This window comes from Bufo gargarizans, chromosome 1, assembly GCF_014858855.1.
Source record: "Bufo gargarizans isolate SCDJY-AF-19 chromosome 1, ASM1485885v1, whole genome shotgun sequence".
NCBI classification, from domain to species: domain Eukaryota; kingdom Metazoa; phylum Chordata; class Amphibia; order Anura; family Bufonidae; genus Bufo; species Bufo gargarizans.
Genome location: NC_058080.1, coordinates 361,092,033 through 361,105,012, shown reverse-complemented (window position 1 = coordinate 361,105,012; position 12,980 = coordinate 361,092,033). Strand labels below are relative to the sequence as shown.

At 41.2% G+C, this 12,980-nt stretch overlaps 2 protein-coding genes across 2 annotated transcripts in view; one reads left to right on the top strand and one right to left on the bottom strand.

Annotated features, from left to right (window-relative positions):
* Positions 1-555: 555 nt before the first annotated feature.
* On the bottom strand, positions 556-4,324 carry LOC122930115 (gap junction beta-1 protein-like). The gene is made up of 2 exons (XM_044283453.1): positions 4,192-4,324; positions 556-1,656 (listed from the first exon to the last, which is right to left on the bottom strand). The coding sequence occupies exon 2, from the start codon at positions 1,644-1,646 to the stop codon at positions 960-962; it is 687 nt and encodes a 228-aa protein (XP_044139388.1). The 5' UTR covers positions 1,647-1,656; positions 4,192-4,324; the 3' UTR covers positions 556-959.
* Positions 4,325-11,764: 7,440 nt separating this feature from the next.
* Positions 11,765-12,980, top strand: part of APC2 (APC regulator of WNT signaling pathway 2) — a 146,648-nt gene continuing 145,432 nt past the window's right edge. The window contains exon 1 of the mRNA XM_044278966.1: positions 11,765-11,872. Within this exon, the coding sequence (XP_044134901.1) occupies positions 11,765-11,872 (108 nt within the window). The remainder of the gene's footprint in view (positions 11,873-12,980) is intronic.

The following is a 12,980-nucleotide window of genomic DNA, read 5'->3' as shown; positions in this document are numbered from 1 at the left end:
TGGGATTCTGGATAGTTAGGTGGTGATGCCTGGACCAGAGAGGTAGATTTGTGTGTCGTCAGCGTAGGAGTGATACTGAAAGCCATGGGACTCTATGAGCTGTCCCAGGCCAAAAGTGTAGATAGAGAGGAGTAGGGGTACTAGGATGTATTCAATCCTTCAGCAAAATCTATCATTTCCATTAAAGGGGCTGGCCGCTTTCTAGATACTTTTGACCAATGTGTATGTAAGATGAGTATATGACACTTACTATTACAGCCTTTGTTTGCTATATGCTGTTTGCTATATTTCATAAGCCATGTCCCCTTGTTGGGCAAATCTTCTGAGCTGTCCACACAGGAGACTTGTCCATAAAATGGCTGCTGATGGAGGGTCATGTGACCAGGCAAACATAACTCCAGACACCACATCTGCCATCTGCACTTTCCCTGTTGGGAGTTTAGTATAGGTGCAGTGTATTTGAGTGGAGGAGACTGTGTGATTTGCCTGGTTGCATGACCCTCCATCAGCAGCCATTTTATGGACAGCACAAAAGACTTGGCCAACAAGGGAGAATACCTTATGAAATATAGAAAATGCTAAATATCAACAAAGAGTATATTAGTAAACCCCGTATGGTCCTCTTACAAACACATTGGTACAACAGTAGCCAGAAAGCAGCCAACCCCTTTAAGATATTGAGTTCCAGTGAAATACCATACACTGTGTAGCTGGATCTATGTGCAGTAGTACAACAGGAACACAGCATCCAAAGTGTAGTCATAAAGGACAATTACGGTTGTGATACAGAGGAAGCATATCTGGACTTTGGTCATGTAACCCTTGGAAACCTATGGTCTGGCTGCACGCACATCTGTTACTGGGAGGGGAGGAAGTGGTGTGTAGATGTTTTATTCAGTCTGTCCATATCCAGTGATGGGTTCTGCCATAAAACATCAGGTTTGAGGTCAATGAATCACCTAGAAGTGCTGCTTTTTCCATTGCACCTGGGTGGTTGATGCTGGTTGGTTTATATTCTGCATGACTGGAAAGCTGGCTACTAACTCCCACAGGCAGACCATGGCACTGGTGGCAGACGCTGCGCACAGACACAAGCTGAAGATATTTTTCACAGTTGAATTTATATCTGTACATATAACAGATTTTTCGCACAGTGTAGAGCGGCAATGAATTGTCTTCTGGTGCACAAACCCTTCTGTAACTTTAAAGTATGTAAGGATGAAGAGGACCTCGATAAGCATCCGACTTAGCAGTCCAATTACATGAAGGTTGAACTGTACTTTCTTTCTCCTAAGCTGGGCTTGCAACCAGCCTTCCCGTGCCTGAATGGCGGAACGAGCAAAGCAGGCCACACATAGTGAGTGTGTAAGCAAAGCCACTATTTGTAATGCGAAAAGGTTGAAGGAGGAGATAGGTAAAAACTCATCGAAGCAGCTTGGCATGCAGAGTAACCTTGTAGAGTTGCAAATAAAATCTTTCTCTTCATCCAGCCATATTGTTTTATATCCAAGCAGCAAAATTCCAAAGCGGATGAAGAAAAGTACTGATAAAATTGCCCGACTTATCCTGGAAGCCACTGAGGACATTCCACTCAAGAGACAAGTAGCGGTTTCTACTTCCTGGAATACCTCAGGTGACATGGCCATAGTGAACAGCCTATAGAAGATAAAGTAGTAAGAAGAGGCAACCAAACTCAGCATAAACAACAATATACCTTTAAGGGCTCATGTACACGACTATGTATTTTGCCATCCCCAAAAAACAGATCCACAAAAATAATGGATGACATCTCTGTGTATTCTGTATTTTGCTGGCCCCTAATGTGAACAATAATAGGATATGTTCAATTTTTTTGCAGGACGGAAATATGGACATGCGGAAACGGAATGCACATGAACCGTATATGAAACCGTTCATTTCAATGGGTCCGCAAAAACAACAGAAGGCACTCCGTGTGCATTCCATTTCCGTATTTTCGTACCGCAAAAAAATAGAACATGTCCTATTCTTGTCTGCATTACGGACAAGGATAGTACTGTTCTATGAAGGGCCAGCTGTTCTGTTCCGCAAAATACGGAATGCACACAGATGTCATCCGTATTTTTAGCAGATCCGTTTTTTGCAGACCGCAAAATACATACAGGCAGGACTAAGTGCAGTATGTCTCCTCTGTCTTCTAAGGAGCTGGGTTTACACATTTGTGTTATGTAAGCATATGGGAATGACCATAAAACGACTCTTTGTTTCCCTGTATACACAGAAGGATTGTCTAGTGTAAACTTATACAGCTTTCTTATATACCTTGTAATTCCCCTTTATTTCACAACCTTAGTGAATGAGAACCGAAGATTTGTATTACTCATGTATTTAGCATACCTACATATACATTGTAACAAACTGCAGTTCTATCAGCAGAATATGGTCAAGAGCAGTAATTAGTCTCTAAAGACAAGCAATGCTTTCATTTGCTTAAGCAAGCAGAGATCTTGCAAATGGTGAGGAGACCTTGCACTGAACTGCCTTACTTGTTATTACAGTGACACTGACATAGCAGCTACCTGCAACCACCACTAGGAAGAGTTCTGAGTTCTTTAGTAGCAGTACAAATCCATACGCAGTTATCGCCTCCTAGTGGTGAATGCAAATTATATAATTTATCAAGCCAGAAGACAGAATCACCATTTACGCATTACGGACAAGGATAGTACTGTTCTATGAAGGGCCAGCTGTTCTGTTCCGCAAAATACGGAATGCACACAGATGTCATCCGTATTTTTAGCGGATCCGTGTTTTGCAGACCGCAAAATACATACAGTCCTGTGCAAGAGGGCTTAGTTAGTAAAGGATAAAATGAAACACTATTCACTGGAGGAGACTGATGTGTTTTAGGTGATTTGTATTGTGTTTTTTTCTGGCATTTTTATCTTGTTCTGAGGCCAAAAAGCCAGTCCCAGATGTTGCATGGAAGCATTTAGGAAATATTAAACATAGGACAAACTGGCTTTTTTTAATGCAATTTTTTGGGTTAATGGCATAATTTCTCAAATCGCACTAGGTGTCTGGGTCTGGTGTTTTTTTTCTGTCCCATTGCCTGGTGTTTTTCTCCCATAGACCTCCATTGTTGTGTTTAAAATAATGGAGGAGATTTATTAAAAAATGGTGTAAAGGAAAACTGTCCTAGTTGTTCATTGGAACAAATCAGATTCCACCTTTCATTTTTCAGAGCTCCTTTGGAAAATAAAAGGTGAAAAAACAGTTTTGATAAATCTCCCCCATTGTGTTCAGAAAAAAACATGCAACGGGGGTCATACTGTATATTATTAAGTCTATTCCAGTTTTTGGCATAAAAAAATAAGTTAATGCCGTCCTCACCACGTAAGCCTGAAAATCGATTACATGGACTAAGGTGGGGAAAATTGGCTTTTACCTCACTGGATCAACTTTCTGGATAACAAGCTGAACTGGATGGACAGATGTCTTTTTTTCCGCCTTATAAACTATGTTACTATGACTGAAGTAGTTTCCTCTCTAGGTGCACGAACTACCAGAAGTGCACCTAATTTCTGAAGAATAAGGCCTCATTCACACGTCAGTGTTCCGTCAATGATTTCGATCAGTGATTGGAGCCTCCACAGAGATCAGGTATAAGGGGAAGATCTGCACCTGGATTTAGAGCCGCGCCTGGTTTTGGCTCAAAATCACTGACCGAACACTGACATGTGAATGAGGCATAAATAAGGCGCATCCTCTGGCAGTACAGGGGTTATAAAAAAACAGTGTAAAACGCTGGTCTTTGATAAATGACCCCCAATATGCATGGCTGGTTTTAACGGCATTTAGGCATGGTATATTTTTACTACTGCTTTCTTCCCATGCAGCGCTATAGAGTGACATTACAATGGGGCACATTTCTTTTTTTTTTCCCCTAAAAAAGTGCAAGGCATACAATAAAAAAGGACATTAAAACGCTATGTGCTAAAACACGCTATATAAGCAAAAATGACCACATAATAAAAGAAACCTACATAAAATGCTGATTCAATTAGGCCTTTTTTTGGAGCATTTTTTAGCCAGGTCATTGTTCTTTGTTTCACCTTGGCGGTGACCTAATTTATGTTTTTTGTCTACTTTTAGGCCTAAAAATAGTGTAAATATAAGTAAATATGCCTCGTCCATATTGTATAAGCTTACCTCTGTCCAGTATCTGGCGTCTGACCTTTGGTGTTCTTGGCAATCTCCTCTCTGCCAGTCCTGTACCCTGCTGTGTGAGTTTCCTGCTTGGATCAATAGTCCTGCATTATTGTCCACATTCACCTGGTTGAGGTTAGACCTCTCTGAGCCAGTCCTTCAATGTTGTTGTGTGAGTTGCTCCCAGTTTCTATGACACGCTTCTTCCTCTTTTCTCTACTGAGCTTTTTGTTTATCCACAAACAGAGACAGCATTTGGGAGGGGAAGAGCTACTATACAGACAGGTCAAGAAAGGAGGGGAATGTACAGAACATGAAAGCTATCCTCGGCTGCCGACCAAAGATCCGTATAAGCAGAGCCAGCCGCAAACTATAGAAACAATCCGCAGAGATTGATCATCCCCCTACACCTGTTTCTTGGTGTAAAAAAGTCAAAAAGAAGGCAAGGTGAGGGTGTAAATGAGGACTACTACTACTTCAGCTATGAGCATAGATCACTGAGCTTTTTCCAAACTTTTGATATGTCATAAAGACATAGAAAAGGTTTTGATTGGTGGGGGTTTAAGTGCTGAGACCCCCCAAACATCACTAGAATGAGGAGAGAGAAGCCCTTGTATATTGCGTTCTGTCTTCTCACTGCAGGACTGGCGTAAAAAGATGGTCTTTGTAAATGACCCCCAATGTTTTCTGTGTACGTTGCATGGAAAATATTCGAGGACTATAGGAGACATTTGTGAAAAATTATTAAAATCACAGTAGAGAGCAGAGCCCATAGCAAAGATTAAATGTTTCTGGGTTTTGCCACCTAGGACAGAAGGATCTGGTGTTTGTTTCTCCATTCTTCTCCTTTCTATGGCTCTTAAAGGGGTTCAGAGCTGAACCCAGACATACCATAATTTCACGCAGGTAGCACCCCTGATGTTAGCAATGGAGCATCTCATGCTCCAATGCGCTCCCTTGCCCTGTGCTAGATCGCGCAGGGCAAGGGCTCTTTTGTTTAGAATAACACACTGCAGAAGCTTCCGCCCGGCAGTGTGTTCGGTGACGTCACCGGCTCAAATGGGCGGGCTTTAGCGCTGCCCTAGCCGTTTCACAGGCTAGGGCAGCACTAAAGCCTGCCCTTTAGTGCCAGTGACGTCACCGGGCTTCCTGCTGGGTGGAAGCCTCTGCTTAGTAGCCCCATAGAGAGCCCTGATCGTCACCAGAGCTCTAAAAAATGCCTTTGGATGCTCCGATGCGCAAGTCAGGGGGGCTGCCGGGGTGAAAATGGAGGTATGTCCGGGTTCAGCTCTGAACCCGGACAACCCCTTTAACAGAGTTGTGTCACAAAACATATTCTACATTTTTCAAACCAGCACCTGGATCTGAATACTTTTGTAATTGCATGTAATTAAAAATCTAGTATAGCCAGTGAGTTATTCAATAAAATGTATCCGTATAGTGCCACCTACTGTTTATTATTTTCCTTATTTTTTGGTCTGTCTCACTAACCTGGTCGAACATGCTCAGTTTAAATCTTAGAAGTTAGAAGCTGTGACAGTTACAGGGAGAGAGCTGCAGCAGATAGGACACACCTCCTGAGCTGCCAGGCTGAAGATAATCTAGCAAAGCACTTGGAGCAGTAAATGTGGAGATCTCTTGATCCATGTGAGGCACAGGGCTGGTTCTAGCTTTGTTAGAGAAAGTCATATACTATATGATGTCTCATTTAAATTTTTAACATCAATCATGGCTTTATCTCTTTAAGGTGCTTTTACATGGTTCGATAATCAACCGATTATCAGGGATGAATGTTTGTATAAACGCTTGTTCCCGATAATTGTCCTATGTAAAAGTTGGTGGTGATCACCCGATGAATGAGCAAACACTCCTGTGCAGAAAATGGTTCTGTGTAAACAGGGATCGGCTGCGCAGGAATAATGATTCTCTATGAGGATAAGCCATCACTGTAGCAATCACTCTTCCTCATACAGTGGAAGTGATTGCTGCATGTAAATGCAGCCCTCTTCTCCGCTGACAATCAGGCAGTTATAGGGAATGTCTGGTTTGTTCCTGATAATTGTTTGACACATTGGTCCGAGAAAAATAACCTTTAGGCCAGCTACTAATCCCTTTGTTAGCTACCATTTTAGTTCCTCTAGACAGAGTAGAAATACACAGCCCCCCAGCATAAAAACTATGGAGATAGGATTGACTAGAACTGGAACCCTCTCTCATAGCAACCATGTAGTCTGCCTCTATGATACGAACGTCCTTGGTTAATATAATTGTATCGGTTGCTATTGACATCAATAATTTCTTGAGTGACTCTTTCTGAATGCATGGAGAAGCCACAATGCTGGGCTTCCTCATACAATGGATCCATACACTACTCACAAAAAGTTAGGGATATTTGGCTTTCGGGTGAAATTTATGGAAAACTTAAAAAGTTCACACTACAGTGATATTATATCATGAAAGTAGGGTATTTCAGTAGAAGCATGTAATGGTGATTTCCTCATCTCAATTTAATGAAACAAAAGCCAACAACAGTGATGGGTATACCCCCACAAAAATGTCAGTGTCTCAATAACTTGTCATGTGGCCTTGAGCATCAATTACAGCTTGACAACGACATCTCATGCTGTTCACAAGTCGACTTATTGTCTGCTGAGGCATGGCATCCCACTCTTCTTGAACGGCGGCCCTCAGGTCATTGAAGTTCTGGGGTACAGAGTTACGAGCCTCTGCACAGTGACCCAGCTGATCCCATAGGTTGTCAATGGGATTCAGGTCTGGAGAAAGTGCATGTCACGCCATTTAAGGTACCCCCATCTCCAGCAGCCATTGTTGTCCATGAAGATGAAATTGGCATGTGTTACTCATGCAGAGGCACAATGACTGGATTAATAATGCTATTCAAACTAGTATGGGCTTGTCACTGTACCATTCAAAAAGCATAGGGCAGTTCTGTATTGACTAGACACAAGTGCCCACACTGTAACACCACCATCATCACCAAAGGCTCGTCTGGTGACAACAGTGGCAGATGAATAGCGCTTTCCTTGATATTTCCAACATTGTTGGCGCCCATCATTTCTGCTCAGCGTGAATCAACTTTCATCAGTGAACAGCACTGAGGCCTATTGTCCCTCATCAAGCGTAGATGCCCCATGGCCCATGCAAGACAATGACGCCTGTGGTCAGATACCCTTGCAGACCACGCTGATGTAAATGGTTTCAAATGGTCTGACGTGACACTTGGGTGCCTCTCACCTTCCTTAAATGAGCCTGGAGTTCTGTGGCATTAATCATTCATTTCCGCAGGGCATTGTTCACTTCTATGCCTTTCTGTGACTCTTCCAGTCTCTCTGTATCTGTTTTGCAACCTACTGATTACACTCTGTGACACTCTAAGCTCAGTGGCCACGTCCGTCTGAGAACATCCTGCTTGAAGCCTCGCAATGACGAGGTACTGTTGATCAATTGTTAGGTGTTATCTTGGTCTCATGAGTTGAAATTTCAACAGCATGATGAGGAGGACTCTTTAAATACCAATTCTGATTGAACCTAGAAATTTATTGGGCAATTCATAGATCAAATACCTGTTGTGCATTTAGCTGTTAAGCTCCTTGTTAGAGAACAGCAAGTTGTGCAAAAAGTACTGAAACACTGAACAGTTGGACATGTGCATTCAAAAGTTTAGAGAAGGTTACATTAAGTTCACGGGTAAAAGTTAGAGTGCATTTTAGGTTCACCCACAAGCCAAATATCCCTAACTTTTTGTGATTACTGCATGTGAACAGAGCCTAGCCAACACCAACCAATTGGGTCTACACGGGCACAATGATTATTTCCAACCAAGATATAAGAGTAGATGAGTTAAGTGACTAGTTAAAAAAAGAAATTAAATGCCATTAGCCCGTAGAGGACCCGAGCTGTACATGTACGGCGCAGATGTCCGTGACTTAAGGACCAGCGCCGTACTAACGCTGTACTGATAGCCGGACCCCTGCTGCATGCGCCAACATCGGTGATATCACCGATGCCAGCACATTGACTCTTGATGTGCCGCGGTCAGTGCTGCGGTCACGTGCGATGTCCTTGCGGGTATAGGAGCTTCCATCGGTTCCCCGCGCTGCTGTGATGGGGACCCGATGGCAGGGAAGGCAGCCTAACAGTCTGTAATACACTTACAGCCAATGCATCACAATACAGAAATATTGTGATGCATTGTAAAGAGGATCAGACCCCCAAAAGTTGAAGTCCCAGAATGGGACAAAAAATAAAGTGTAAAAAAAGTTAAAAAAAATAATTAAGAAAGCGTCCTTTTCCCAAAATAAAGTAAAAAAATGTGTTAAAAATAAACAAAAAAAGCTAAGTAGACATATTAGGTATTGCCGCGTCCGTATCGACCGCCTATATAAAGATATCACATAACCACTCAAATGAATACCGTCAAAAAAAATAATTAAAAACTGTGCTAAAAAACAACTTTTTTTGTCACCTTACATCACTAAAAGTGCAACACCAAGCGATCAAAAAGGCATATGCCCTCCAAAATAGTACCAATCTAACAGTTACCTCATCTTGCAAAAAATGATATCCTACCTAAGACAATCGCCCAAAAAATAAAAAATAACTAAGGCTGGATACACTAAAACATTATTTTTTTGGTTTTAAAAATGCTGTTATTGTGTAAAACTTAAGTATATAAGAAAGGTATACATATTAGGTATCACAGCATCCATAACAACCTGCTCTATAAAAATATCACACCTCTCAGATGAACACCGTAAAAATAAAAATAAAGTGTAAAAAAAGCCATTTTTTGTCACCTTACACCACAAAAAGTGTAATAGCAAGCGATCAAAAAGTCATATACACCCTATAGAAATAAATACGGCTTTCAGATTGTGGGGACACTAAAAAAATCTTTTTTTTTCAAAAATGCTTTATTATGCAAAACTGAAACAAACAACCAAAATAAGTAGTCATATTTGGTATTGTTGCGTCCATAACAACCTGCTTTATAAAAATACCACATGATCTAACCTGTCAGATGAACATTGTAAATAGCAAAAAATAAAAACAGTGCCAAAACAGTTAGTTTTAAATATTGAGTTTTGTTTGGCTTATAACCCTTGCTTTGTTAGTAGAAAAAAATGTAAATGGAAAATCTGCCGAAAAAGTGAAATTCTGAAATTTCATCTCCATTTTCCATTAATTCTTGTTGAACACCAAAAGGGTTAACAAAGTTTGTAAAATCTGATTTGAATACCTGGAGGTATCTAGTTTTTAAAATGGGGTCATTTTTGGGTGGTTTCTAATATGTAAGCCTCACAAAGTGACTTCAGATCTGAACTGGCCCTTAAAAAATGGGTTTTGGAAATTTTCAGAAAAATTTCAAGATTTGCTTCTAAACTTTTAAGCCTTCTAACGTCCCCAAAAAAATAAAATGGCATTCACAAAATGATCCAAACATGAAGTAGACATATGGGGAATGTAAAGTAATAACTATTTTTGGAGGTATTACTATCTATTATAAAAGTAGATAAATTGAAATTTGGAAATTTGCTAATTTTTCATTTTTTTGGGGGGTATATTGGGAATTTTTTTATAAATAAAAATAACATTTTTGACTCAATTTTACCACTGTCATGAAGTACAATATGTGATGAGAAAACAATCTCAGAATGGCCTGGATAAGTAAAAGCGTTTTAAAGTTATCACCACATAAAGTGACACATGTCAGATTTGCAAAAAAATGGCCTGGTCTTTAAGATGAAAAATGGCAGGGTCCTGAAGGTGTTACTATAACTCCCATTAATCTACAATGTTGTTTTTCCTTAATAAAACCTATTTTTTATTATAGCAAAATATGTATAATGTCCCAGTTATTATGTAGACATATTGGATAATACAGTCCTCACATGGTGTGGCAGGTGCAGCACTATGAAGTGCTTTTGCGTTGTGGCATTAGAAGAATTTTGATATCTCTGACTTTTAGCCTAACAAGACTGTCTACTACTCTGTAATTCCTCTAGCGCCATTCTATGGAAACAGTAGGTTTAAAGAGCACACCAAATGCTTGAAATAACTTCTTTATTAACTTTTCTTCATCTATAACACTGCCGCCTCTGCAGCAGATAGTCCATGTACATAACACGTGTTGAAAAGATATCACAAAATGGCGGTATGTATAAGATGGTGGTTCAACTGTTCAATCTTGTCATTCAACATAGCATGGTGGATATATTTCTATATCTGTACTCTCACTTTAAGTTATTTAAGCACTTTATGATCTCTCTGAGAGGTATATCTGAGGTTAGCTAATAGTTCTACTTGGTGAATTTGGTTGCAATTAGCAGTATGCAGTTAGCATTAACTATTTGCAGATTGGTTGAGTATGATCTGGTATGGTTGTATGCAATTTGGATTGCAATATGGAATTTGAATGATTGCAATTGTTTGTATGGTATTTGTAGTTTGCAATTGAATTTGGTGGAACTGCAAGTAAACACACATATAACTGGTTCAGTATACAGTTCTAATCACTATTAACAGTAGGAACATTATATAACTGTTTTAAATACCTATTTTGGCCTCTCTGCTTCCATAAAACACAGCTCTTAGTGGAGTGTGTGTCTGTTCAGCTCCTCTCTTTAGTGAATAATGATTCCAGCAGCTCCTGCTAGGGGAATTTCCCACACAAGCTGTGTGTGAGGCTAGCTGCAATTGGTCAAAACTCCTGGGCTGTGTGAGGCTGGCTAGGATTGGTCAAGACTCCTGCCCAGCAACAACAGTTTAACTCTCTGCTTTTTGTTGTTTCTGCTGTGTTATTGAGCTTACCTTACATTATATAATGAATCTTAAAGGCATATTATCTTTTTTTGCTTCTGTGAACACAATATATATATAAAACAGTTATAAGACATCCAAACATGAAGTCACTGTAAATAACTCTGCTTTTGTCTTTAACACACAAACATAGGAACTGTATTAAGGTTCTTGGCAGGTCTAGTTGTATAAAAATATAAGCTATATTAGGCTACTTTCACACTAGCGTTCGGGCGGATCCGTTCTGAACGGATCCGCTCATAATAATGCAGACGGAGGCTCCGTTCAGAACGGATCCGTCTGCATTATTTTTAGCATAGAACAGCTAAGTGTGAAAATAGCCTAGTACGGATCCGTCCAGACTTTCAATGTAAAGTCAATGGGGGACGGATCCGCTTGAAGATTGAGCCACATTGTGGCATCTTCAAACGGATTCGTCCCCATTGACTTACATTGAAAGTCTGGACGGATCCGCACGGATCCGCACGCCTCCGCACGGCCAGGCGGACACCCGAACGCTGCAAGCAGCGTTCAGCTGTCCGCCTGTCCGTGCGGAGGCGAGCGGAGCGGAGGCTGAACGCCGCCAGACTGATGCAGTCTGAGCGGATCCGCCTCCATTCAGACTGCATCAGGGCTGGACGGCTGCGTTCAGGTCCGCTCGTGAGCTCCTTCAAACGGAGCTCACGAGCGGACCAGCGAACGCTAGTGTGAAAGCAGCCTTAGCAACCTAGGACAGGTCTTAGCTGGCCAGCTACACATGGTTAATCTTACATACCATGAAGACATTTTTGTGCAGAATAATGCTGCTTGTACAAAACAGCCTAGCACTGTTGATAAACAGCAGGAAGCCGTGTATCTGAAGCAGGTATGTGTTTTGTATATCTCACATGTGTTTGCACAACAGTTCTCTCCATGTTGCCTATACACAATGATCAGGATAGTCACTGCATGAAAAAAAATGGCAGTATAAATCCTAGTTCACACTTCAGTTATTTGGTCAGCGATTTCCATCATTTATTGTGAACCAAAACCAGGTGCAGGTCAAAAACACAGAACAGGCTGGAGTGGAGGCTTCACTCCTGGTTTTGGCTCACAATCACTCATGGAAATCACTGACCAAACACTGAGGACTCCTTGACTTGAATGGGTCAGTGATCAGTAAAATAGGCAAAAGTACTATCTTTTGCGGTGGGGAAGCACGGACCCGAAAGGCCATGGAAGTGCTTCGGAGTGTTTCCATTGGCTTCTGATCCGTGCCTCTGCTACGCAAACGATAGGTCCACAATAGGGGCACGGAGCCCTTACGTTGGTATAAATGAGCCCTGGCTGTGTGAAGGTGGCATAAGAGTCCCAACGCATATGAGTTTTGTTCTGGTATTTTTGCAACCCCTATAAAAAAAACACCAAAATAAGCACTTGCATTTGTTTTTGTGGCATTTTTCTAGCGTTTTTTGCACCCAGTGGGACAGATTTAGGGTGCATTCACATGACCATATGTACTTTGCAGTCCGCAAAACACAGATTCCCCCAAAAAATATGGATGATGTCCTTGAGACGTCTGCGTTGCATCTGGTTATTTGTGGACCCATTGTAAGAATGCCTATTCATGTCTGCAAAACAGACAATATTAGGACATGTTCTATCTTTTGTGCGGGACTGCAGAACGGACATACGGATGCGGACAGCATGTAGTGTCCTATCCTTTTTTTGTGGACCCGTAGAAAGAAATGGCTCCATGTGTGATCTGGATGCAGACCAAAAATACAGTCATGTGAATTATGTCCGTGCGTCAAATTGTTATCTGTAAACCAAAAAAAGGATGGATTTTTTTGCGATGCTGGGGTCGCGGCAAATGTGCGGGTCTCTCTGCAACTCCATTCATTTGTATGCTATCATCCCTACACTGCGATATTTGTGATATTTTTATTTACCCGATCTAGTCACTGTATTTTCTAGCTTGAGGCAGGTTTGTA

Bases quoted from the DNA above. Each gene is read 5' to 3' on its own strand.
- LOC122930115 (XM_044283453.1), bottom strand. From the start codon at position 1,646: ATGGCCATGTCACCTGAGGTATTCCAGGAAGTAGAAACCGCTACTTGT.